A 25528-nucleotide genomic window follows, 5' to 3' on the forward strand; every position below is an offset into this window, starting at 1 on the left:
GTTTCCAGCCTGTTGGTGGGTGCTGTGGATGTGATCTCAAATGTCCTCCATAGGCTTATGTTAAAGTCTCTCAGTATACAATTAGAAGATGGTGGGGTTTTCCAGTAACTGGAAGAGTAGCAAGGTGAGACCTTGGTGTGTCTATGTTCTCTTTAGTTTCCTGGCCACTACATTAATGGTTTTCCTTCCTCAGGACAAGCTGCCATCAGCACATACCCAAGGTAAGTGCTCCATCAATCAGGCCCTGAAACCTCTAACACAGTAAGTCAAAATAAATCCTTCATCCAGTGAGGTACATTCCTGTAATCCTAGAACCCAGGAAGGTAGGACAGGAGGATAGTGATTTAAGGCCTAGCATAGGCTAAAAAGTAAAACCCTATTTCAAAACCAGACAGTAATTTAAGAAAAAAAAAGTGTTTTTATAGAAGTTAATTACCTCAGGAATTTTGTTATAGTGACAGAAAACTGTCTAACACAGAGAATGTATGAATTATTCAAATTTTCCAACAATTATTTTGTTTATAACAACAGAAACTACATTCCACTTTTTGCCATTGGAATGCTAGTGACTGGGGCGATTACTATAAAAATCAGAGTACAAACGCTAAGGTACAGGATATATAAAGAAGATATATTCCAGGAATAACAAGGAAAGTAAAGTGGTGACCTTTCTTGGTGACCAATTAGAGGCAGAAGACAAGGGAAAGGAAAGAGTTGGTGAGAACATCCAGGCCTATAGTTGAGAATCCAAAAAGAAGGGTGTAGATCTCTGCTGGCAGAAGGGGTGTGGTCATGGTAGACTTATTGAGTGGAAGGTCCCTGTTCAATGTGCAAACACAGTGTCTACATATACAGGAAGCGCCATATACAGGTGGTTCCTGGAGTCCAGGATGGAGATAGAGCAGAGTGACCAAAGAGCTACAAAAGACAAAAGGAGGCCATGGGGTGGCGATGTCCAAGGAAACAAGGAACATGTTGGTCTCTAGTATTAAACACCGTTGTGTTTTGTTGATGTCCAAGGTAACAAGGAAGATGTTGGTCTCTAGTATTAAACACTGTTGTGTTTTGTTGGTGATGGTAGTTTTAATTGCATTTGTTTACATGGTGTGTATGTGTGTGTGTGTGTGTGTGTGTGTGTATGTGTACATGTGCCATGGGGGTTGTGTAAAGGTTGTGGAGGTCAAAGGACAACTTGTAGGAATTGGTTTTCTCCTTCCCCGTGGGAGTTCCATGGACTGAACTCAGGTCATCCAGCATGGTAGCAAGCTCCTTTACTGGATAAGCCATCTCACTGGCCTTTAAATCATCATCATCATCATCATCATTATTATTATTATTACTAGCAGCTTTTTTTAAAGGACAAAGATATGAGCAGAGGGTTATGATAATTTTGACACATTTGTGGAATGATGAACCGAAAAGACAAAAGACAAAAAAAAAAACAAAAACAAGCAAACAAACAAACAAAAAAAACCCTCATGAACCAAAACACAAAAGCAACCAGATTTCAGTAAGATAAGGTAGCAGGAAAAGAGCATTTAATGGCCAGGTGTGTTGGTTTGTCTGCAATCCCAGAATGTAGAAGCAACACTGTGAGCTCAAGGCTTGCCCGGGCTACATAGCCAGATGATGTCTTGAAAATAGAAACAATCAAAGTATATTTTTTAAAGGGTTCATTTTAAAGGTTGGGTAAGTAATGCCTAAAGTTGAACAAAGTGATGAGAAGCCTTATAAACAAGTCATTTGTTTATTCTATGGTGTTTGATGGGCACCTCTTCTGCGCAGGGAAGAGAGAGCAGTGGAGAATAAGAAGGACTCTTGCTCAGGAGCCTGCTGAGGAAGAGAGATTAGCCAGCTGTGTGTCGGCAAGGAAAGTGACAGGTGCTCTGAGGGTCCTGGTTCACACTGCGGTGGGGGGGGGGGGTGCTTGGTTCAGAAAAGGCTTCTCCAAAGAGTTGACCGAGAAAAGAGTTCAGCTAAAGAATAGGGTATGGAGCAACAAAGAATAGCGGCAAAGACTAGTACCCTGGAATGGGCGTGCCCTCTCATCTCAGTGTGGAGGAGAAGAAGCCATGGAAGACTGTGCAGGACCCCAAGTGTGTCATTCTGGAGTAGCAAAGACACCTACTCCAAGGCTCGAAGTTGACGATGAGTGTGTCTGACCGGGAGGCTGTCAGTCTGAAGCAGGAGGTTGTGTAATGGCCACCATGCTTGTGAAATAGCAGGACTAGTAAGTCAGGAGGTGGTAAAGGGAAATGGCTGGTGTGGGCCACAGAGGAGAGAGCTGCACTCTCTCACCAGCCAAACCTCCATTCTCTCCCAAGTCCTCACAGAGCGATAACGGCTTTCACAGTTCCACTCTAAACTTCTGATTGACTGACTCCCTAGGCAAAGGAAGGAGTCTTGGCTCCTCTGGTGCTTACTTCTAGATCATCCCGCAGTGATCTCGGCCATCGTTCATTTTTACCACTCTCATAATTAAGCAATATACTCAACAGGAAGCATCTAAATGCCAAATATGTGGATATTAATTGTCTCTTCAGGAAGCCCATATCCACAGGAAACTGTTGACATCCTCTTTTCAAAGGCAGTCTCCTCCTTAATAGAGTGGGCTCTTCCCATGCACTTTATGCCTTCATATCTTAACTCTCCTTTTGATAAAGCAAGTCCTAGATTTCCCCCCTCGCTTTAAGCACAGTCACTTACTGACGGAGCAGGCGAAATGAAAGCAGTTCTTTAGGACGGTCCTATAGACGAGAGCTACCGTTGGCACAGAGTCAAGTGCATTCTAAGCCATGGGAACCGAACAATCCCCCAGTCATGTGCGTCCACACTCAGGCACAAGCACAAATAAACTGGCCTCTAAGGACCTCTGCATCTGACCATGGTTTTTCCAGATTCAATTCCTGCAAAAGTGCACTCCTCTCTTATTAGGGTTTTGGAAGGATGAATTAGAAGTATCTACCATTAACAACGAATTAGATACAAAGAATCCAAGGGCAATTTCCTTGCAGCTCAGAGAGTTTGAAGGGCTCCTGATGATCTCTCCCTACACAGGGTTGACAAGTGTGCCACTGAGAAAGAACCCCAAGAACTGGAAGCAAAGGGAGATGGGGAAGATTGGAATCAGAGAGGATAAAGGACTGACTGGTGATAAACAGTGTGAGGGATTGGGTCCCATAAAAAATAACCAGCAGGTATACACACACACACACACACACACACACACACACACACACACACACGCAAACATGCATCCTAGCAGAAGCTTCAATGACTCAGTCTGGTCAATAAAGTAATAGCTCAAGTCTTCCTCAGACTTAGTGAAAAAAATTTTTTTACTCTACTATCAGTATAAAATTCTAGCAGAAATGAACGTTTTGGGCTTCCTTTAACATGCAGAGGGCAAAGCCTGTGTGGTAGGGACACAGCTGCAGACAAGGGCAGGTGAGGACCAAGCTAAAGATGCCCATTGCAACAGTTTCCACACAGCTTACAAACTCCCCACCAGAGCCAAAGGAGGGGATACTATGGATGTTGCTAGAGGGAGGTATAAGACAGTTGACCTGGCAGGTTTTCATCCATTCCTGCCTCCCCCACCACCGCCCACCTCCCCCCACCCCCACCACCTTTCCTAAGAAGCATGGAATAACAGGCCTGGAAGAAAATGCTAATCTAAGTGCTATGCAATTGTAAAAAAGTTAAAGAATGGTTTTCTCGGCTCAGCTCCTGTTTTCCTCTTTGACCACTTTTGATTCCGTGTAAATGGTGCAAAAGGGAAAAAAAGCAGCAGCCATCAGTACAACGTTCTGTTGGTACCAAGGCCTCTACAGGGACACATCCCAGCTCCAAAAGGCCCACGGAAAGCTCTGATACAACCCTTCTGCTATCACTCTTCCTGCTGGCTGGCCCGCATTTCTATTAAACAAGCCCTTTCCAATTGACAGCATCCCTCACGTGCCACAAAGCTAGGTACAGGCCACACGGCCACACGGGAGAGCCTACACTGCAAAATGCAGAACTTTCCCTTGCTCTGACGCTGCCTTAGCTGGTACTGACTTGCGACTTTGCAGTTTCCCAAGAAGCTACTTGAAGAGAAAGGGAGATTTCACAACCTCGAACACCCCAGCCTGACTAATTTTCCCCAGCTCCCCCTACTCCCACCCCCATTTACAAGTGGACTTTTGTATACATAAAGTTGCAGGGAACAAAGCACACAAACACTCACACACAAATAAACTCCCAAGCTAACACCAGCTATAATAGTGTTTTGGTTGGTGCTTTTCCAGCCCTGTCACCAGCTCTGTTAGGAGTAAATGAAACTCTTGCTTTTGCAAAGACAGAAAGGGACAAACTCTCCTGTTTCAAAGGACAAAAAGGTCCCCCTCACATCTTTCACTCCCCCGGAAACTACAGAGGTCTGGTATGAAAATAAATAAATAAATCAGTAAGTAAAAGGGAAAAAAAACCTAACATTCCCCAAATAAAGATCTTTCACTTCTCTCCTCACTCAGCTTCCCCTTTTAGCCAGAAATGTATGTCCCTTGCAATTCTTGACACCCCTTTCAAAGGACCCCGACTCAGACTCTTCCTGGGAATCCAGCTTTGGGTTGTGCCCAGACAGGCAGCCCATTCCAAGTGCGTTTTGTATTCTCAACAGTCAAAGCCTGCTTTTTCCTTTCTAGAGAAATCTGAAAAGCAGTCTTGGTGGGCTGGCTTGGCTAGGTCTGGTGCTGGATCCCTCGTCCCTTAACTGCCTGGATGGTAGGACAGGGCTACTCTCTCTAAGTCCTGCCAGGCAGAGAAAAAGTTCCCCTCCGCTCGCTCCGAGCTCCCATCAGCTCCTGCTCCCGCCTTCCTCCACATTCCTGCGCTGAACTTGGCGGAGTCCAGCGGCTGGGCTGGCGTACCTTCCCTGGGCTCCTCCGCTTCGGAGAGCATGCTGTCGGGGTGCACAGCCACAGGCGCCACCGCCACGGACATGGACGTGAGGCTGCGAAGCTCCCAGCCGAGTGCGATGTGCGCGGGCGGAACGCGATGGGAGGAAGCCTCTGAGATCAGAGCCTCCCGGGGCGGGCTGCTGGCTGCGGGAGGGATTTTCAGGGGAAAGTTCCGCAGGAGTGACGAATCGAATCGCGCGGGGCTGGGCTGCAGGAGTCCGCCCCCGAGGGGCCACTAGGGGTGGAGGCGACCGGGCAGGTGGGGCCCAGTGCAGGAAAGGTGCCCTGGAGAGAACGGCAGTGTGGGGGCAGACGTGCGGGGGGGGGGGGGCAAGCACACACTATGGTGTGTGTGTGTGTGTGTGTGTGTGTGTGTGTGTGTGTGAGTGACATTTTTGACACACTCTCTGTCTTGGTTTTTTACACGCCCCAATTCGTGAAAACTCTTTTCGGACTGTTAATTTTTTAGGCGAGTGATACGGATGCTGTGCAAACCGCGTTTGGAAAGGTCCTGTTCACAAAGCAAAACTTCACCAGCGCCAGGACCAGCTTCTAAGGAAAGTAGGGCAGGATAGGCAGAGGGCCCTTCTGCATGGCTGGCTCTCTCTAACCAAGCAGCTAGGAGTTAAAGGCCTCTCCGGCTTTGGGAAATGCTGACAGGCAGGAGATAAAAGGGCAAAGGGCGGCAGGACCTAGACAACAGCAGCCATCCTGTCCTGGCCTCCCCTCCCCTCCCCCCCTCCCCACCTGGCTTCTACCACAGACAGAGGAAGTCATCTCAACTCTGGGTTGGCTATCCCCCCTCCCACCAGCCTACCTATCTTACAGAGATTGTTTTTACAGGGCCTTGTTTTAGCATCAACCCTAGGGTGAGGGGCCCCAAGGAAAATACCTGAAAGGAAAACACCCAATGGAAAGAAATATCTGGCTGGAGATTGTTACGTTCTCCTATAACCGAGAAAGGTTACATTCTTTAAGAAATGCATTTTCCAGCTGCCTTTCTTTTCCTGATATCATTTTTATATGGAAAGGAGGGTGGAGTCCAGACCTTGTGGTAAATTTAGCAAAAGGCCAATGTAAACTGCCCAAGCTTTTTGAGTCTCAGTTTAGATGTAGTTCTGCTATTTATTATTTATAGAACCTTAAGAAAAAAAAATCAAGCGTCCATTTGCTTATTTATAAAATGAAGATAAAAGCAATACGTAACTCACAGATTTGTCTGGTTATTACAAATGGTACTATAAACAGTGATTTGAAACTGCGAGTTCTACACACAGGTTGTCACTAACTATTGCACCTTATTACAATAAGCTTTTGTAAAGGATACTCTTGCCTTTTATTTCGCCATTTAGTTTGAACTATTCAAATTATTAGTTTGACGCTATTCACCGGCAAGGGGGATATTATAAATAGAGCTCTATGGTCTGATACTAAATCAGTCCCTATTGCTGAGTGCTCCTAACCTGCTTGAGAGCCTACCAGAATTTTATCTCAAATTTATTGAAAGGGCAAGGTGAACCGAGACATAATAGCCAGAGGGAAGAAAGAAACATCTGGAAAAGATCAGTGCTATAGAGCCTGGGCAAACTGAGCATGCCTGGAAAAGAATAACGGGCTGTACCCTTCTGAAAATTATGGTTACTTTGCTCTACATCCCAGTGGTGCTGAGACAGACAGTCTATGCTCAGTAATCTTAGATTCATGGCGGACACAAACGATGGGATGAATCTGAATCAAAGGAAGCATTCCCCTGCCGGTGACACTTGGCCTTGCCTGTCCTGAGGAATCCTTCTGCCCCTCCCTACCCTACAGCACCTGGCTTTACCTTCCCCCTTCCACTGGCCAGATGTCCACAGATGTCCACCTGGACCTCGGAGGAACCTCGGCACAGCTGCTCGCTACACAAATGAGATACCTTCTGCAAATCTCTAGCTGGAGCTGAGCGGAAGCAGCACCTTTTGAAGGTGAAGCAGTAATTATGCAAATCAAGAGCACAGCTTCCACAGCCATTGGCTCCAAGGGGAAGGGCTTTCTCTCTTCTCTCAGAAAGTGCCCCATTGTGTCAGATTTCTTAAATGTCCTTTCACAAATCTGAGTATGTGCAAATTTCCCAAGGTCTGCTAAGGAAAAGTTCTTAATACCCTGCTTGTTTTTACATTGGTTCACAAAAAGTCCTTCAGCCCAGCCCAAGTTAGTCAAGGAGAACGTGTGCTGAGTGAACAGTTTAAAGGCCACTGTAGCAGCCTGGTAATCAATTTAGCATCCTGTTAACAGCCCTGAAGATCTTTGAACATTCACCGGGATCCTTGAGAGACCTCCGGAGAAACTACTTTATTCAAATGCAGTCCGACAGTCACCTTGGGGAAGAATATTCCGATGGAGTCCAAGAGCAACAATACCCAGTTCATTTAAAAAGACTGTACAGGATAAGCACTCTATAGCCACTGGCACGATCTTATAGGCCTTATAGGCAGATCACTGGGTGGCACAGCGTATTAGAGCCTTAGTCACTGGCTAGCCCAAGCCATGTGCCCTGGGCAGGCAAACTATTCTGTTTCGTGCCTCCAACTTGCAAAACCATGACAACAGATAGTTGGTTCTCTACAGCTCTCATAGCCTTATACTTCTTCCAAGTGAATACTTAGTAGTGTTGACAGTATTAGGCTTTTATTCAAAGAAGGTTGGCCTAGCCAGTGACTAATGCTCTAAGACGCCACGCCACCCAGTGATCTGCCTATAAGGCCTATTCACTTTTTGTCTTTTGGAGATGGGGGTTCATGGATCCCAGGCTGATTAGATATTTCTTTATGGTCAAGGATGAACTTGAACTTCTGATTCTCCTGCTTTTACTCCCAATGTACTGGGATGAGAGCCTTGCACCACCATGTCTAGTTTAGGTGGGGCTGGAGATTGAATTCTAGGTAAGCCCTCTACCAGCTGAGCTATCTCTCCAGCCCCCTATTTACCCTTGTAGGTTTAAGAAACAGTCCAGGGTCCTTACCTGAGAAATAAGCTCAGAATTCATAGTAACCATCCATTATACCATCCTAATACAAAGTAGCAACCGAATCAGCAACATTTCCCATCTAGTAAAGGTCATACTTAAATCTTGCACTGCATTCCCACCCCTGTGCAGGTATATTCCATCTGTATCAAGGTAGGAGAATTCAAACACCACAAAGGCTCTGATAGTTTAATCCATTCATGCAGGCATTACCCGCTATGTACACAAGTCACATACAAGGGGGTCCCCTTTAACTGGAGCTTCCATCTGGAATTATGATAATTCTGAACCATGGATTAAATTAATTCCTTACAAGGCACCTGGGCACCTGGTTCTATGAAAAAATGTAGAAAAGATAGGATGGCCACAAGCCTGGGCTTTGGGCCCTTCAGCGTACTTCTGAAGACTTCTGAAGAATAAGGTAGGTTAGAGAATTTTCAGTTCAGAAGGCTAGCAAGCAGAAGTGGACAAGCTGGCTACCCAGGAGCATCGTGCTCTCACAAACCCCAGCAGACCCAAGGAGGGCCTGGTCATCGGCACATCTGCCAACTGCTCGTGCGCTGGCATCTATAGGCTATGGACAGAAGAGAATAAGGAAATAAAAACATGGGAATGAGGAAGTAAAAACTATTGATAGCATGACCAGAGCTTCTTATGGAGTTATCAATAGTTTTTATTTCTGCCCTGGGGTCAGGATGCTGAATCAGAACATGTAAAATTACAGGTCACAAAATGGCTGTTTACAGAGTATTCAGATGACCCTTCTGTTTGACTCTGAGACTGTCCTCAACTTTTCTATTACTTGTCTGCAGAGACCCCCATGATCTGTCTACAAAACTGACCTTTATTTACCCTGTCCTGAAATATGGAAAAGATCTTTTTCTTGGTCCCATGTGCTTGGGGCTGTGGACCTTTCATTTTCCACCTTCCCATTCTGTCAGATACCTTCCCATTCAGTCCTCTAAAACACGGGAGAGCCTCTCCAGGCCTCCCACCATAGCCCTCGCTGCCCAGGATGCCAGCTCTCGCTGTGAAAGGGTATTTGTGTAACAGTGGAGGCCACTTATGTGACTTCCAAGGAGGTTAAGCGTGTGCTTCATATGACCTCATATGTCGATGTGTTGACGAGCAGAGGGGTAAGGTTAGAAGTTAGTTAGTTAGTTAGAAGACAAGTGCCTGAATCGAGAAAGGCCACGGAACTGTGGAAGTGGGAGGAGAAAGGGGTACCAGGTTCTAGGAGTGTGTGGCTATGGGTAAATCCCATTCAGATTTTCAATGACAGTTCCAGCAGATCTTACATAATCATTGTGTTCTGGGTGTGAGCGGATAGTTCCGAGGGAGGAGGAAGAGGCAGTGACACGGAGGTGCGCGCTGGCAGGCGGACAGCGATGCATCTGGCACACACTTGTTTCCTAGGATTCCATTGTTTGTTTCTGTTTCTCTCCTAAGAAATCACCCTTGCTACAGAGCTTCCAGTGGATGATTAAATGCATGTGCCAGGTTAGAAAATATCTGAAGGGTTTGTGAGTCCGTTGTCCTTTTTCTAGAATATGCATCGTAATTCCTTCTGTTTACATTTTCTCTTTGGAAGCAGCTTTGGAATTGTTGGAGTTTATTAGGAAACCTTTTAACAGGATTTCAGTGTCGGCATTAAATTTAGGTTTGCAGGAGATGAGCAATATATACCCAAGAAACAGGCCTGGCTTCTCCAGAGAAAATGACGTGTTCAGTGTCGTCCACAATAGGTGACATGTGTGATTCAGCGGCTTCAGAAGTTAAATTAATTCTTCATAGGGTTTTAAAGATATTTTTCTCTTGTTTTTCCTTCCTATATGGCATGGGAGAGACAAAGTGATGAGACCATGGGCGTTCTCTGAGGTGCAGTGGACAGGGCAGGCCTCAGAGGAGTGGAATTAAACTGCCAGGTCTGGGGCTGGTGAGGTGGCTCGGTGGTTAAGAGCACTGGCTGCTCTTCCCAAGGTAATGAGTTCAAATCCCAGCAACCACATGGTGGCTCACAACCATCCATAATGAGATTTGATACCCTCTTCTGGTGTGTCTGGAGATAGCCACAGTGTACTTACATATAATAAACAAACAAATAAACTGCCAGGTCACATGACTGCCACCTTACCATTGGCCTGAAGGGCATACAAGGAATACTGTCTCTTTGCAGGCATTCTTCATGACAAATTCTGTCATGTCAAAATTCTTGCCTCTTGGTTGGTGAGAGAATTCAACTACATTCTAAGTTGAGGGGCCCCTTTCTCTCTCCATGTCCTTTAATTTTTCTCTGACTTTCTATCTTGCCTCAATTTACCTCTCTGGCATCTTGTTTACTCTTAGGGGTTGATAACAGCTGAAGACTCAAATTTCTGCAACTTCTTTATTGCTGCTCAGGAATGGAGAGCCTGTCTATGCAGGGATCAAAACTCTGGATCTAGCTGGGAGACGGTGGCGCACACCTGTAATCCCAGCACTCTGGGAGGCAGAGGCAGGTGGATTTCTGAGTTCAAGGCCAGCCTGGCCTACAGAGTGAGTTCCAGGACAGCTAGGACTACACAGAGAAACCCTGTCTGGAAAAAAACCAAATCCAAAAAAAAAAAAGCTCTGGATCTGTCTGAGGAGGTCTCAGCGTGGAGACGGAGAATCTTCACTCAATGGGAAACTAGTAGAGAGACGCCGTTAGCATAAGTTTCATTTAAAGTCATCACCATGGCTATTTTAAAGATATATAACTAAAGAAAGGAGGTGATATGACGTGTCACATCACTGACTGAGGAGCAATGGTCTCCAGATCACGGCGTCTGTAGGCTGATCTTCCTTCCTGTCTCCTGCCCTCGGGCCCTGGCTTTCTATCCAGTCGCTCATATAGAAGTCCGTCCTCCCTTCACGGAGGAATACCTCACAGATGGCGACACTGGAAGGTCACCGAGGAGTTTCCAGCTGGCTGTCATTCCAGCACAGACCGCCCTAATCCCTGTTCGCATGTGGAGACCACTGCTTCGAATTGAAGCCGTTCCATTCTTGACATTTAATGCTTTAAATAAGCTATAAATTTAATAGCCTCTATTTATTCAGCTACATGAGACCACAAATGTGTTGGATCTTTTATTTTTTAATTAAAAATTCAAGTGGGTCCCCAACTAAGCTTCCTTGTATATAAAGCAACCAGAATTGGGGGGGGGGGGGAGGAAGACTCATTTTGGGTTTTTTGCCCTTCTTACAGACAGCACAGCAGAGCCCATGCTGGGTAAGCCTTGCTTGTGTTAAAAGGGATTTCCTCTATTCCCTATCTTTATGAATTTCCTCTAGAAACAGGCAATGTTAAGCCTCTATTTGTACATCTGTAAAATGGGGATGATGCCACTTATTTAACAGTTACGGTGATAAAAACAGGCAAGGAAGCAGGCTGGGTGCACAAACTATAATGTGCCCCTTATCTCCTTCTCTTGTATTTTCATGAATGAGGCCAGACTGGCTTGAGCTGTTTAGGAATGTCTTTTTGGAACCCCACATGCTGACCCAGATTGATGAGGCAAGGCTGTAGATAGCGAACATATCAGGACTGGAGTCCTTCCTATGCCCAGGGAAATGGGGTCAAATGGGAAAGTGTGGGGGTGGGATGGGGTGGGGTCACAGAAAGGATCAACAGACTAAAGAGAAAGTCACCACTGAGTTAGGGCAACATGGAGTTAGACCTGATGTATGCTGGCCTTCCTGAACTCAGGTGACCACCAGTCAAAACCGACCACAGAAGCTGGAGTCTGGGAGCAACTTTAGCTGTCCCTACTCCATCCCTCTGGCTTAAGGGATCCCCTAGACATGGCAGTAGCAGCGTCCATGCCCGTCCCTGTGCCCCATCTCCTTCCTTACCTCTCTCAGTAGATTCAGTTTCCTTAGAGGACAGCCCCATTTCTTTCTAGTTAGAAAATTCCTCTTTCTAGTGAGCTGGAATTCAAGCTTAAAAACTGGAAAATGATCCCCCTTCTAACCACTGCCCCTCACACTGACAAAATAATTTTACGATGAGATGAGGATAGATTTCTGAGTTTTCTTTTGGAGCAGCCTAATAGAGACTCCCCTCGCACTGGCTGGCCGGAGCAGCGTGCAATCTGAGATGCTTACGCAACTTCCCAGCGCTGATGGCGCGCGCGCATCTGTGATTGATTACTGTGAAGCGTTCAGAAGCTGGGCTCCAGACCCCCAGTGATCATCTCTTCTCCCTGCCTCGTGTTCTCTTTGAGGGGCTACAGAACTACGCCAAGACAGGCTGAGTAAAGAGTCCGGAGTGACTGCATTGAGTAGAGAAGGTGTGTGTGTGTGTGTGTGTGTGTGTGTGTGTGTGTGTGTGTGTGTGTAGTTTTGTTTGTTTGGTTTTGGTTTCTGAGTCAAATTTGAATCCCAACGTCATGCTCCACATGTGCAAATCTGAACTCAGACTCTGAGGCTGTGATCTGTCTGGCAGTTTAACCTGCATCAAGTTGTCATATTCTGATTCTTTCATGTCAGGTTTTGGACAAGAACAGAACAGAACCTATGAGGTTTTGACCGTGTGCCAGGCGGTCACAGTTTAAGAGACAGGCTTGCGGAGAAGCTCCGGGACGGATGGGCTTTCCAGGAGCAGTGGCCGAGGCTGACACTGGACAGACAAACTCAGCAGGCGGTAAAATGTGAACTGAAGCAGAACGTAATCCAAACAGGGCTCGGGGCAAGGGAGAGGCTCCTTTTCTGGTGTGGATCAGGAGTTTTTCCACTTGAATAGGTCAGGTTCTGAAACCTGTTTATTTGGCCAGTCCCTAAAGAGGAGCTATAGAAATGTGTGTCCGTTACCCCTCAGAGTATGGGGTTCCTGTTCTGACAAACTCCCCACCTGAACCGTGGACATGTTTCAGAATGTAAGATCAAACCCATGAACTTTGTAGGGGGAAAAAAAAGGTAAAAATCATTAACTTTCTCAATCTGAAATCTATTTCCACTGACTTTTTTTTTTTTTTACTACTGGATTCAGCAAAGTCCCCTTGTATGACATTTAATTTTTTTCAATTTCAGCTATGTGTGATCACATGCAAATAATAACGACCTAGTGCAGGGAGCATTGTCCACCCTAATCTTATCTCGGAAAATGGAAAACTTTCTGTCCCTCTCCTGACCGCTCTCTGTGCCTCTGCCTGGCCTTTGACCCTGGTGGCCCTTATACAGGAAAGGTGAATGATACATTCAAGACTATGTAGTATTTGAAAAATTGATAGACATGCTTGACCAATAGCTCATTAGTAAACGGTGATGGCCACCAAGCCCTGGAGCTGACGTGGTGGAAGGAGAGAACGGACTCTCCCTCAAACTGTCCTCTGATTTTCATGTGTACACAAGCATACACACACACACACACACACACACACAAATGAATGTGAAATGAAGAAAGAATAACCATAAAAACCTTGAGAGAGAATAAACTGTGTGTCTCCATGTAGTATACTGTGATGTTTTAGTGCAATGTATGTTGATCAACAAAAGACACTTGAATTCCCTCATTGAACTGGCTAGTTTTGTGTGTCAACTTGACACAGGCTGGAGTTATCACAGAGAAAGGAGCTTCAGTTGGGGAAGTGCCTCCATGAGATCCAGCTGTGGGGCATTTTCTCAATTAGTGATCAAGTGGGGAGGGCCCCTTGTAGGTGGTGCCATCCCTGGGCTGGTGTTCTTGGATTCTATAAGAGAGCAGGCTGAGCAAGCCAGGGGAGGCAAGTCAGGGGAAGCAAGCCAGTAAGAAACATCCCTCCATGGCCTCTGCATCATCTCCTGCTTCCTGACCTGCTTGAGTTCCAGTCCTGACTTCCTTTAGTGATGAACTGCAATGTGGAAGTGTAAGCTGAATAAACCCTTTCCTCCCCAACTTGCTTCTTGGTCATGATGTTTGTGCAGGAAACCCTGACTAAGACACTCATCCTTGTCAACATTTTCATTTCTCTGTATTAAAAACATTCAAAATAAAATTAAAAAAAAAGAACATTCAGAATATCCTTCTCTAGTTATTTTTGAGGTATCCATCTCCCCATAGCAAATGTTTCTAAAAGGAAGGCAACTATAGTTGATGCCAAAGAAATCACAACCTGTTCCCATGCTAGAAGCAACATTCACTCCATAACTCTTAGAAAAGTTGAGGAATGGGCTACTAGTCTTTTTTTTTTTAAAGATTTATTTATTTTATGTATATGAGTACACTGTAGTTGTTTCCAGACACACCAGAAGAGGACATCAGATCCCATTACAGATGGTTGTAAGCCACCATGTAGTTGCTGGGAATTGAACTCAGGACCTCTGAAAAGACAGCCAATGCTTTTAACCACTGAGTCATCTCTCCAGCCCGGGCTAATAGTCTTAAGTGACTTCCTAGGAGGTCTTCAAAATTAATATTGACTACACAATTTTTATTTTATACGTGACTCTAATTCATTCCTAACTACATCAGCACCTTAGACTCTCATTAGTTATAATAGTGTGGCCTCAAGTTGCTGCTAAGGACTCACAACTGTAGCTCTGAGGTGCTCACATTGGGTTTCCATGTATATCACTCAGAGTACTACCATAAACTCACAAGGGTACCATGGCATCTTATAGACTGGGGCAGGGAGGGGAACAGAATAACATCTAACCTCTCATACAATGCACAATGCATGAGCTTTCTGCTCAGGCTGGTTATAGTTTAATGTCACATTGTGTCTGTGTGATGACATTTCTTTCCAAAGAAATGTGATAAACACAAGAATTCAAGGAATGGAAACACAGAACAGGAAATTAGGGTTGCAGGACCCTATCTGATCTCAGGTTGGAGAAGTGGTGAGGTGACTCATGACAGACTCTCTCAGTTCACGTTCCAAGCCTGTTCTTCAATGCCTGCCAGGAGAAAACTCGGGGGCCTTTAATCAGCCACTCTTCCACAGCTGATAGAAGTCTGCGTTTATTCAGGACAGCACCGATGACATTTTATAGGAAGACGTTCCCTTCCAGGTCTTGGTACTTGCGTTTTGTGGGTGCCTTGAGCATCTAGCTCCCAAGTGCAGGCACTTCCTCAGCTGGCACTGGCTGTGCACTTGACTGACTGGGACAACCCGGGCTCGGGGAGTTCCTTCTGGCGTCCCCTTCAGGTAATGGGCAAACGTCCCAAGTGAGAAAACCCCTATGAACAGCAGTCCTCAGCAGCTCAGAGGGCGAATTTCCAGCAAGTTCTACCAGCATAACAAACACCCTAGTGACCTCACCCAGGAAGCCAATATCTAGAGTGGAGAAAGCTGTTGTTTCTTGTTCACTAGCAAGCTCTGGACTTCTACCAGCCAGTCCCCGTCAGAGTTAATACTGCTTTTTAACACATTGTTTGTTTTGTTTTATTATTATTACTGTGTTTATCATTGTGGTGAAATACACATGACATTAACATTATCATTGCAACCATAAAAAATGTATAGATCAGTGACATTAAGTACTGATGTGAATGTACTACATGTATAACTATCATTATTATACATCTTCAGAACATTTTAAATCTTGAAAATGATTTAATGGGCTACTTTCTGTCTCTAAGACTTTGGTTTTTCTAAGTACCCCACTTATCAAAAGGCTATACAGAATTGGTACTTGGCTTTCCTCACCCAACTTCATCCATGTCAAGGCATGTGTCCAAATCTGCTTTTAAACACTGAGTAATAGTCCATGTTGTCTCGGTAATATATCTTCAGTTGCTTCCACCTGTGGTTACCGCCATGGTTTTAGATACACGGGTATGCTTCTGACACCTTCTGCAGTGACTTTGGTTATATAACCAGAAACAGAACTGCAAGATTCCATTTTTAGTTCTTTAAAGATTTTTATGTTTTCATTTAAGTGTGTTTGTGTGAGTGTGCATCATCGTGTATGTAGGTGCCCATGGAGGCCAGAAGAGAAAGCCAGATCCCCTGGAGCTAGAGTCAGAAACCTGTAAGCCACCACGTGGGTGGTGGGAATCAACCTTAGGTATTCTGGAAGAGCAGCTAGTTGTCTTAGCCTCTGACCCCATCTCTCTTGCACCTCTATTTTGATTAAATAAATAAACAAATAAATAAGAAACCACTACAGTGTTTCCTAGTTAATGTTTTGTTTAAAACTTTATGTTCAAATTGACATATAGCTTCCTGATTGGACACTGATATATATATATATATATATATATATATATATATATATATATATATATATATATATAGTATCTCACAGGTACACGTATGCCATTGATAAATAAAGAAGAAAATAAACCCTTTTTAATCTTTCAACTTAAGTATATTATGTCTTCATAGGATTACAAAGTTCTTAATATATAAATACTTATTAAATTGGCCATGCATTGTCAGCTGCCTAGGACTGGTCTGCTTGGATGGCTGCGGAGTGCCAGCGCATCTAGAAACATCCACCCCTGCAAGCACCGTCAGGGGCCAACTTGATCGGTTGTTGAACATCTTGACTTTCTTCCTACTTTCCATTCATTTACCCTCACCGCCCCCCCATCACTTGGGCAACAGTGGCTAGAAGTCTGGTAGTTATCATTCATGTTAGCTCCTGTCTCCCTTTAGTTCCAGTTTCAAATGCTAGTCACAATGATTCCTGGGTGTCCCTTTCTCCTGTATTCCTGCACTGACCAGTCAAGTCATCCTACCCAGTTGTCAGTTGTCGCGCTTATAATATTTAGATCTGGTTTCTCCGACCCAAATGTCCGCCAAGGATACAATACCTACACACCACAGACCCACACCCCTCAAAGTGACCCAGATAAGCTGGGCTGGGGGCAAGACACCACGCCCAGGGTGCGGGCCAGTGTCTTTATCTCTCCTCCCAGATAAAAGCCATAGCATTGTAAGAAAGCATGCAAAGTGTCTCTGGGGACAAATTCATGAGCATGTGCCCATAGGAGAACAGACATGAATGGGTTAAAAAGTAACCATACAGGGCAGGACAGATGGCTCAGGATGCTCTTCCACAGGTCCTGAATTCAGTGCCCAGCAACCACATGGTGGCTCAGAACCAATCTGAAATGGGATCAGATGCCCTCTTCTGGTGTGTCTGAAGACAGCTACAGTGTACTCATAAATAAAATAAATAAATCTTTAAAAAAAAAAAAAAGAGTAATCATACTGAACCATTTGACATTTGTTTCCATTAACTGGAAATGACTTGCAGGAAGCCTGTGCAGTCACTGGGGGGCAGCTGCTGCCAGGCTCACTTCTTTCCTTACAGCTACAACCCTCTCTTTGCCTCTCTCAAAGCCAGACTCAGGCCTCTCCTTTTCCATGAAGCCTACCGAGGCCCGTGGTGAATTTCTCCAAGCAACTTCTACTGTGGGCAAGCTTGACATCAGATGTCCTCTGAGACAGATAACTAAGTTACGTTCTTGCGAATACAAGTTTATCCTTCATGTCTGTTTGTCTGTTTTCCTTTCTAGACCTATAATACATGTTGGGTACTTTGAAGAGGCTATATAACCAATAAAATTATCATTTCGACATTTCATTATACTGAGTTATGACAACATGTAAGAATAAACTTTATTTCCTCCACCCATAACATAGATTATGGAACCATCAAGACACAAATCTGCTATCTTCAAAGAAGAAAATAAAGTTTAAAGGAGCGTTTGCTTGCACTGCAGAACAAGGCTGGTAATCTGCAACTACTCATAAATCTAACAAGTTCCCAAAAATTCCTTCAGAAAAGCAGCCAAGAAGAACGTAAGTCTGCCAGCTGTGAGCCTTCTGTTTTACAGTGTGTGCCGAGTGGACGTACTTGCTTGATCATGCCCATAAACAGAGTGTGGGGGTACAAGCAATCTTCCCAGAAGATGTCCGCTGGACTCTCGGCTTCAACGAGTGGGCTGTGCTTACCCATAAGGGGACAGCCTAACCAGCTCCCTCATCAATGCCACAGCCCACTACAATCGGCATCCAGATCCTTACTAAGACAGACTGAGCGACAGTCCACACCAGCTGACTGGGTTTCCAGAACCAGGACCATATCGGCAGCTGCTGCCACTTGACACAGCAAAAACTCACCATCCCCACATTGAAAACTTTGTTTCCTTAAGTAAAGAACTAACATCCGGCTACGCCACCAACATGCAGACACTAATGAATCCCAGATGGGAATTCCAGACACCTCTTCACTCCGGCCATGAATTTCTTTCAGGCGACAACATTCTAGACAACATTCTATTAAGCTGGACTGGCAGTAGTGCGGCACCCTTCAGAGACTGCCTTCCTTTACCACGCACTGGGCTTTATGGAGCCAGTTTGGGATCCATTGTTGCACAATGTGTAATTAATTTTGACTTTTTTTTTAATGCATGAAAAAAAATCTGTTAACGTAAAAATGCAGCAAATTAACAAAGCTGGTTCTGTGGAAGCAGAAACGATGAATATGGCCACTGGAGGCAGAAGGGGAGGGAGTGGGTAATGGACATAAAGGAGCGTTACCAGGGAGGAGTAAGTCCTAGTATACTACAGGATGGATGAATGAACTACAGGATGGATGAATGAACATCATTTACAAAACTTAACTGTTTACCATATGAGGAACCGGAAGAGAGGAGTCCAAAGTTTCCCATCATACAGAAAGGATAAATGTTTCAGGGCCTGGAAACAACAGTTACCTTGATTTTATCTTTAGACATTTTATAAGTGTGTGAATGTGAAATCACCACACTATAACCTGTAAATATGTCCAAATATCATTTTAATTAAACATTAAGAAGAAAAGAAAATTCTTCTGAAAATGAAACCCCATTTGTCTCAAGTATTTTGTTATTTGGCCCAGAACATGAAAAAATTTCTCTTGACCATAGCCACAAACTCTGACCCAGCAACTGAATTTACCTACAGATGTTAAATCGCATCGTATTTGAGCAATTTGCACATTTCATCCACTACAATGTATTACAGGTTCCGTGTCACACAAGCCGCATCATAGGACTCATCTCTGAGCAAGATGGCGCGCGCCACGCTATGGAGTACTTCCACACTGGTCCTCTCTCACACCGATCCTTAAATAAGAAATCTCGAGTGCTTCTTTCGTCACTCACTTCTCCCGAGTTTACAGATCCTCAGAGGCATTAAGTGGCTGGCCCAGAGCCACCAGCTCGGGCTGAGACTACAGTACGAGGCTTCAGACTTTAGTCTGTGCCTTTTATCTACACCCATGGTGTCTCTGTTTTCGAGGTTTGGAAGAAGGATTCAGACCAGTAAGAAACATTGAGAGTGGATACCACTTGGACGCTTTGAGGTTGGCTGACTAGGGGAAAGAGGTCAGACATTAATAGAAAAGAGGAAGCCCACTGAAGGAACAGGTGTGACCAAAGGAAGCAGGCGCCACTTCACACATCTGAGGGTTCGAGGAAGCCATGTGGGAGGAGTTTCAGCCTCTTCTCCCACTGACTGCCCATATAACCAAGCTCCTGGGTAGCTCTCAGTCTCGTGAAATCATATAGAATAGCCACTCTTTACCAAAATCTATAGGGCATACTTTCAAAATGTATTATTTTATTTTATGTGAATGGGTGTTTTGCCTTCATAGTACCATGCACATGTTCGTGCAGTGCCCAGGGACAGCCCAGAAGACACTGTTAGATTCCCTGGGACTAGAGTTACAGTTAGTTGTGAGTCACCACTGGGTGCTGGAAATCAAACCCAGGTTCCTTCGGAAAAACAGTCCTCTTAACTGTTGAGCCATCTGTCCAGATCCCAGAACATACTTTTTTGATTAAGTGGGCTATAGTGATATGCAACACAGATACACAACATAGATATATACATAGATAGATACAAGATAGATATAGTGATATACAACATAGATAAAGCCCAACATTCATCTCCCAAAACTAATAACGGTGACCTTTCTCATTGTTTTCACACACAGGCAATCATTCTGGCCCAATGACAAGAGACAAAATGATCAGAATTCAATTGACTGATCAAGATTTCCCTTTGTTTCTAAACGTTCTTTTAGCTAGCATGTACCAACACATGGTATAGAGAGTAGTTGTGTTTTTGAGGGGTGATGAGGGACACTGAGCGCTCAGACCATAAGGTAGAGTTCTACGAAGTTAAAATTTACCTCGAACCTTCCTTAAACAGTGCAGAAAATTCATCACTGGCTACATGATCTTGGGAGAGTCCTAACTGTGCTACTATCCTATTATTAACCAGATATTCATGTTCTTCCTCCAAACGCAGATCACTTCAATCACCAGCACCATGGTTGGCCTCCCAAATAATGTATTCTCTGTTTTGCTTCTGGTCTGAACCTCAGAGTGTTTCCAGCGATCATCAATAACCACTCTTGATTTCATACAAGCAATGTAGACCTGCTTGCTCTTGACTGGGTGGTGAATGCCAGGGGCCAGGATGTCCTGACAACTATCTTTTCCATCACGGCCAGCGTCTCTACGCTTCAATTGTATGTCAAAGGAGCCTAGGGGGACTGAATGTTGTTAAGGAAAGCAGGGCTCACTGTCCTCTCTAAAGGACATTGTCACTTCCGGTGCCATCTCTATTGACCTCTTTCTCCATTCTGCAAGTGTCTGTGGAGCCCCCATCACTTACAGGAAGATGGCGTTTGTCCTTGAAGAGCCAGTTAGGGGTTTGCGGAGAGGAAGGAGCCAGTTAGGGGTTTGCGGAGACAAAAGGATTGTCACACAACATGACATCTACAAGAGCGAAAAGGCATGAGGTACCATGGAAGTTCAGAGAAGACCCTAAATCACATCTGGGAATGGAGTCATCATGGAAACCTGGCCACAAGACATGCGGGATGCAACGAGGTGGGCCGGTGGGGAAGGATCCGGGTGGTGTTGGCAAGGCATGCAAAGACCCACTCACTATGCAAATAACCAGAGATAGAAACCCAAGGGTCTGCAGAACAAACCAGATTTAAGCAAACAGAGAAAGCATGGCAGACCATCCATTTACAAAGTTTCCCTAAAAAGTGAAAGTTAAAAGGGGCCATTGTTAAAAAAAAAAAAATAGCAATCTTAGTTCAGGGGTGAGTGAGTGCCTTTGAAAGGGAAATATTTGTATTTCCACAGTTGTATTAATGCCGAGGGCAGCCAGCCACAGGAGGTGAGTGGGTGCCCCAGATCACCTACAAAAAGACATTTGCAAGAATCTGCATGGACTCTGGCAGGAGCTGGTAAAAATCACAAACTCAAAACTTCAGTTTCTCTGGGTTGGTGCTGGTCCAGCAGGTATGACCCACGCAAGCCTGAGGCTGCTGAGGCCCCAGCCGGCCTCTGAGCGGAAACAGGAAATACTCTCATTAGAGGGGCGGCACTTGGTATGAAATTCTTGCCCTACTTCCTGTTCTACTGAGAGGCGCTTTTGAAAAACTACAAGCATTCCTTGGAGAAAGGGCCTGGGAATGACTAACATCTGATAGCAATTCACTGGTCTCATTTTCTGCAGAGGTGAGGACTGGGGACTCCTGGGTAGGAAGCAGAGATGTAGAAATTAAAAGAGTATGGGGAGTATTGGGTACAGGATGAGCAGCCATTATGCACCCACCCCCACCCCCACCAGCCCCAGGTCTGGCAGGCTAGTAATCTCATGCCTTCCTAATACTAAGAACAGACAAAGAGCCGCAGCCAACTGCCAACCCGCAGAGCTGGAGAGAGCAGTTCAAAAGCTTGGGGTTCCTGCTCTGCAGCAATGCAAATGATTTAAGTGACATAAAATATTCAGAACAGTTTTGACTGTGATTTCCATTTCTGCCTCTCCAAATCTTTGGCGCCTCCAAAGGCCAGATATGACGTTGTTCACAAGGACACAGTTTCCTTCCCAAAGTTTCCAATTTTTGGGTGAAGTTTTTGGAGGTCTTGCATATTCCAGAGACAGCCAGTTTTCTAATCTAAGGGAGAAGCTAAAGTCAGTCTCTCTCTCTCTCTCTCTCTCTCTCTCTCACACACACACACACACACACACACACAAAAGACAAAAAGTTCACATCCATAAGATCTGGTATCTCTCACTCTGAGTAAATACAGCAGTGGCAGCCAGTCTGTGGGCATGCATCCCTAGCTGACAGGGCATTGGCCAGGCAAGTCTTCCTTTGCTTTTAACTCCAGTGCTGCTAAAGGGATTTATACCAGCAGTTCTCAAGCTGTGGGGTCACAACCCTTTTGAGCGGTGTCACATTTCAGATATCCTACATATCAGATATTTACTATGATTCATAACAGTAGCAATGAAATAATTTTATGGTTGGGGGGTCATCACGACATGAGGAACTATATCAAAGGGTCTCAGCATTAGAAAGGTTGAGAACCTCACTACAAGCCTCTGGACCTCCAGTTTCTTTCTTGGCAATTGTCTACACTTCGGTATTTGCTGTGAACCGCTCAAATGCCTATCCTAACATCTTTCCTGCTGGGGTGCGGCCAGACCTAGCCACTGCAGGTGAGCTGTTGAGCAATAATGCTACTGGTGTACAGTAAACCACAACAGTGTGCAACAACACTGTAATCACGCTACAAAACAGAAGTGGGAAACCACCTTGAGACTTGCCAGTCTCTGGAAGAAAACATGACCAGGCTTTGAAATCACTTCTCCAGAGATGTGCTGTCATGGGTCACCCACTGATCTGGGTTACCCACTGATTTGGTCTCATTTACCCTGTTCCTAGACTGCTGCTGACATTTGAATATTCCAGAATCCAAGCCTGGCAGCCAATATCCTATTCTGGCTTGGCAGAATAATTCTACCCTGTGAACTGTGGCCACAAATGCGGCCACTTTCTGGTTTACAACCCACAACACTTGGAGCAATTCACACCTGGCACCCCACCAGCTGAAGCCTCCTCGTAGCTAATCTGTAGCATGCAATAGAGGAATGGTGTCATCGCCTGTCTGTTTGGGTAGGTCCTCACAGAGAGGAGGCAAGTCTCCAATACCTATAACTCGGTTCCTCAAAATACAATCTACCACAGCCTGCAGAAAACCCAAGAACCAGAAAGCTAACGTTCAAAGACAACTTTGTTTCCTCATTCTTCAAACTTGTTTACAAATGGGAAAAATGGGTCCATGAAGTTCATACAACAATAACCAAAAGCCCATCACACAAGGGTCTCGTCAGAAGCTAGACAAGTGAGCCTCCAGAGTCTGGACTGTTGCCTCAGGAGTTCTGTGGTGTCCTGCAAGCAGTCTCTTGAAACACCAGTGATGACACTTGGTCCCCACGCTCTGAAATCTCACCCAGTATCCCTGGGTAGGCTGCTCTGGCTTTTCACTAGGGTTTGGGCCAAAGCCCACTGCTAACAAGGTAGTCCTTGTTGTGGCTGGTCCTCTGTGCATGAATTTCCTTTTGGAACATAGCAGGGATTACAGCTGACTGGGGACAATGCAGCAGAGTCTGACCCACTAGCCAGGGAATTCATCTAAAGAATAAAGTGGTGCCTGCCCCTCTGGGCCAACCAACTCACCCCAAAGTGGCATTTTCCTGACTATACAGCTTTCCCTGTCACCAGCCCCTGAGTGTCACCCCAGCTCTTCTGTCCCAACCAGTCACTCCCAGGCAGGATAACCTACAGCAAAACAAACTCCTAACTATTCATGTGCAGTCTCAAGGGTTTATATTTCCCAGAGCCTACTTACTTTCATTAAAGTTAATAAAATAATTAGTCAAACACAATGGCTACACTCATATATTTATAAGACTGGTCTTTGCAGGAATGTGGTTATGCAGTTTCTTACAAAACTATATAGGGCTTGAGTGTTCATAGTGACGTGTAAATTACAATAGCTTGAAAAACTGTCTGTAATAAATTTTCTCCACATATAATAAGTATTAGTGTTGTCTGTTACCTTGAAGATGCTTTATTGACCTTTGTGAATTTTTGTACATGACGTATCATGATACAGTGGTCCTGAGATTGGTGTTTTTGCATCTGCTGTTAATCACTGGGAGTGGCCAATTGGGATGTAGTGAAGAGGTTACCCCATTCACTACATCATCACAGCCAGTCACCAAATGAGAAGCAACTTAGTCAGGGAGCCTGAAGCCAACTGCAGGGCCCAGGTCCCAGACTTCACCCCTGACTCACTGCACAGGGGCTTCCTAACAGACTCCATATCGACAGGTCCTGTCCTATGCGGTGACTGCCTCCCTCCTGACAGAGGGCAGAAAGGGCAAGGTTTGTAGGATAGGACGAGGTGCTGGAAAGGTCTGAGCAGGTAAAGGCCCTGCGTTCTAAAATGTAAGAAGCCAGGAGTGAGGTCACCTATGACTTGGAGTTTTTCCTGGGTGCTAAAGGCATGTTCAGGAGCGCCCCAGCACATGTGTGGTGAAAGACATAATGCTATTAACTAGTTGCCCGGAAAGGTGGCTAATAAACAACACATTACTAATACAGGAAGGGAGGGTCAGAGTCTGCCTTTGAGGATGTTCAAAATCAGCAGGTTTGGGGCGCTCATTCCTTTAACGTCATCATTCCGAAAGCGAAGGCTGGAGGATCTGGGGTTAGAGGCTAGCCTGCCTACATAACAAGATCTTGTCTTCAAAAAACAAAAATTAAACAACCAGAACTAGAAAGTACTCAAGAGTCCAGTAGGTGCGGCTTTCAACAAGAAACACAGAACACAGCCAATCACAGTTCAGCACAGGAGCACACAACCAATCACAGTCCAGCACTTCCACTCTGAGCACGTAGCCAATCACAATTCTGCACGCCCAATCTGCTCACACAGCCAATCACTGAATCTCTGCCGCCTCACACTTGAAACTCAGAATCCCAACAGGACAGCTTTCTAGAAGCTGATAATCCTTTAGGGCTTTAACCAGTTTCTTTAGTAGCATCTTTAACAGTGTCTCCCACATGTAGCAAATACTTAGGATGCTCTTGTTTGTAATTTCTCCCAGCAGGCTTCTATTCTTAGATTCTCAGTAAATCTGGCTGAGAAGGTTCCATTAGAGCTACTACCCTTCTGAAAATTATAAAGAAAAGATAGCACAACTCTGGACCCCCAGACTCCCAAAGTAATCAGAGAACTTTACTCCAAGAACTGTTAACAAAGAAGGAAATGTAATTCTCATCCTTTAAGCTCAGTGAGATTTCATCGGCTATTACAAAGGAGCATGAAATGACCTTGGTTGGCAATTACAAAGAAGAAAGGGAAGGAACCATACAAACAAACATAAAAGCGAGAGATAGGGGGCTGGAGAGATGGCTCAGAGGTTAGGAGCACTGGCTGACCTGAGTCAATTCCCAGGACCTGAGTTCAATTCCCAGAAACCCCATGGTGTCTCACAACCATCTATTAAGGGAATCTAATGCCCTCTCTTGCATGCAGGTGTACATGCAGCTAGAGGACTCATACATTAAATACATAAATCTTAAATAAGTGAGAGATGGTGGGTAATGGTTGACTATGATTGTCATGATGATGGTGATGGTGCTGACAGTGGTGATGTAAATCTCTCATCTATCATATGAAATGTAATCTATCATATGAACTCTAAGAGGAGAAAGAACCATGCAAGAGATCTTAGGACACACTCACACACAAGATGAATATACC

The 25528-nt window shown here is 44.9% G+C and overlaps 1 protein-coding gene across 4 annotated transcripts in view; it reads right to left on the reverse strand.

Moving 5' to 3' along the window:
• Window positions 1-25528, reverse strand: part of Tnfaip8 (TNF alpha induced protein 8) — a 113907-nt gene that overhangs the window by 34064 nt on the left and 54315 nt on the right. The window contains exon 1 of one of the 4 annotated variants that reach the window (XM_052155976.1): window positions 4911-5080. The exons of the other annotated variants lie outside the window; for them this stretch is intronic. Coding sequence (XP_052011936.1) covers window positions 4911-4983 — 73 coding nt within the window. The 5' untranslated portion in view covers window positions 4984-5080. Of the gene's footprint in view, window positions 1-4910; window positions 5081-25528 lie in introns of those variants that run through there. 4 annotated transcript variants of the gene reach the window in all.

The sequence above is a fragment of the Apodemus sylvaticus genome, chromosome 13, assembly GCF_947179515.1.
Source record: "Apodemus sylvaticus chromosome 13, mApoSyl1.1, whole genome shotgun sequence".
Classification (NCBI taxonomy): domain Eukaryota; kingdom Metazoa; phylum Chordata; class Mammalia; order Rodentia; family Muridae; genus Apodemus; species Apodemus sylvaticus.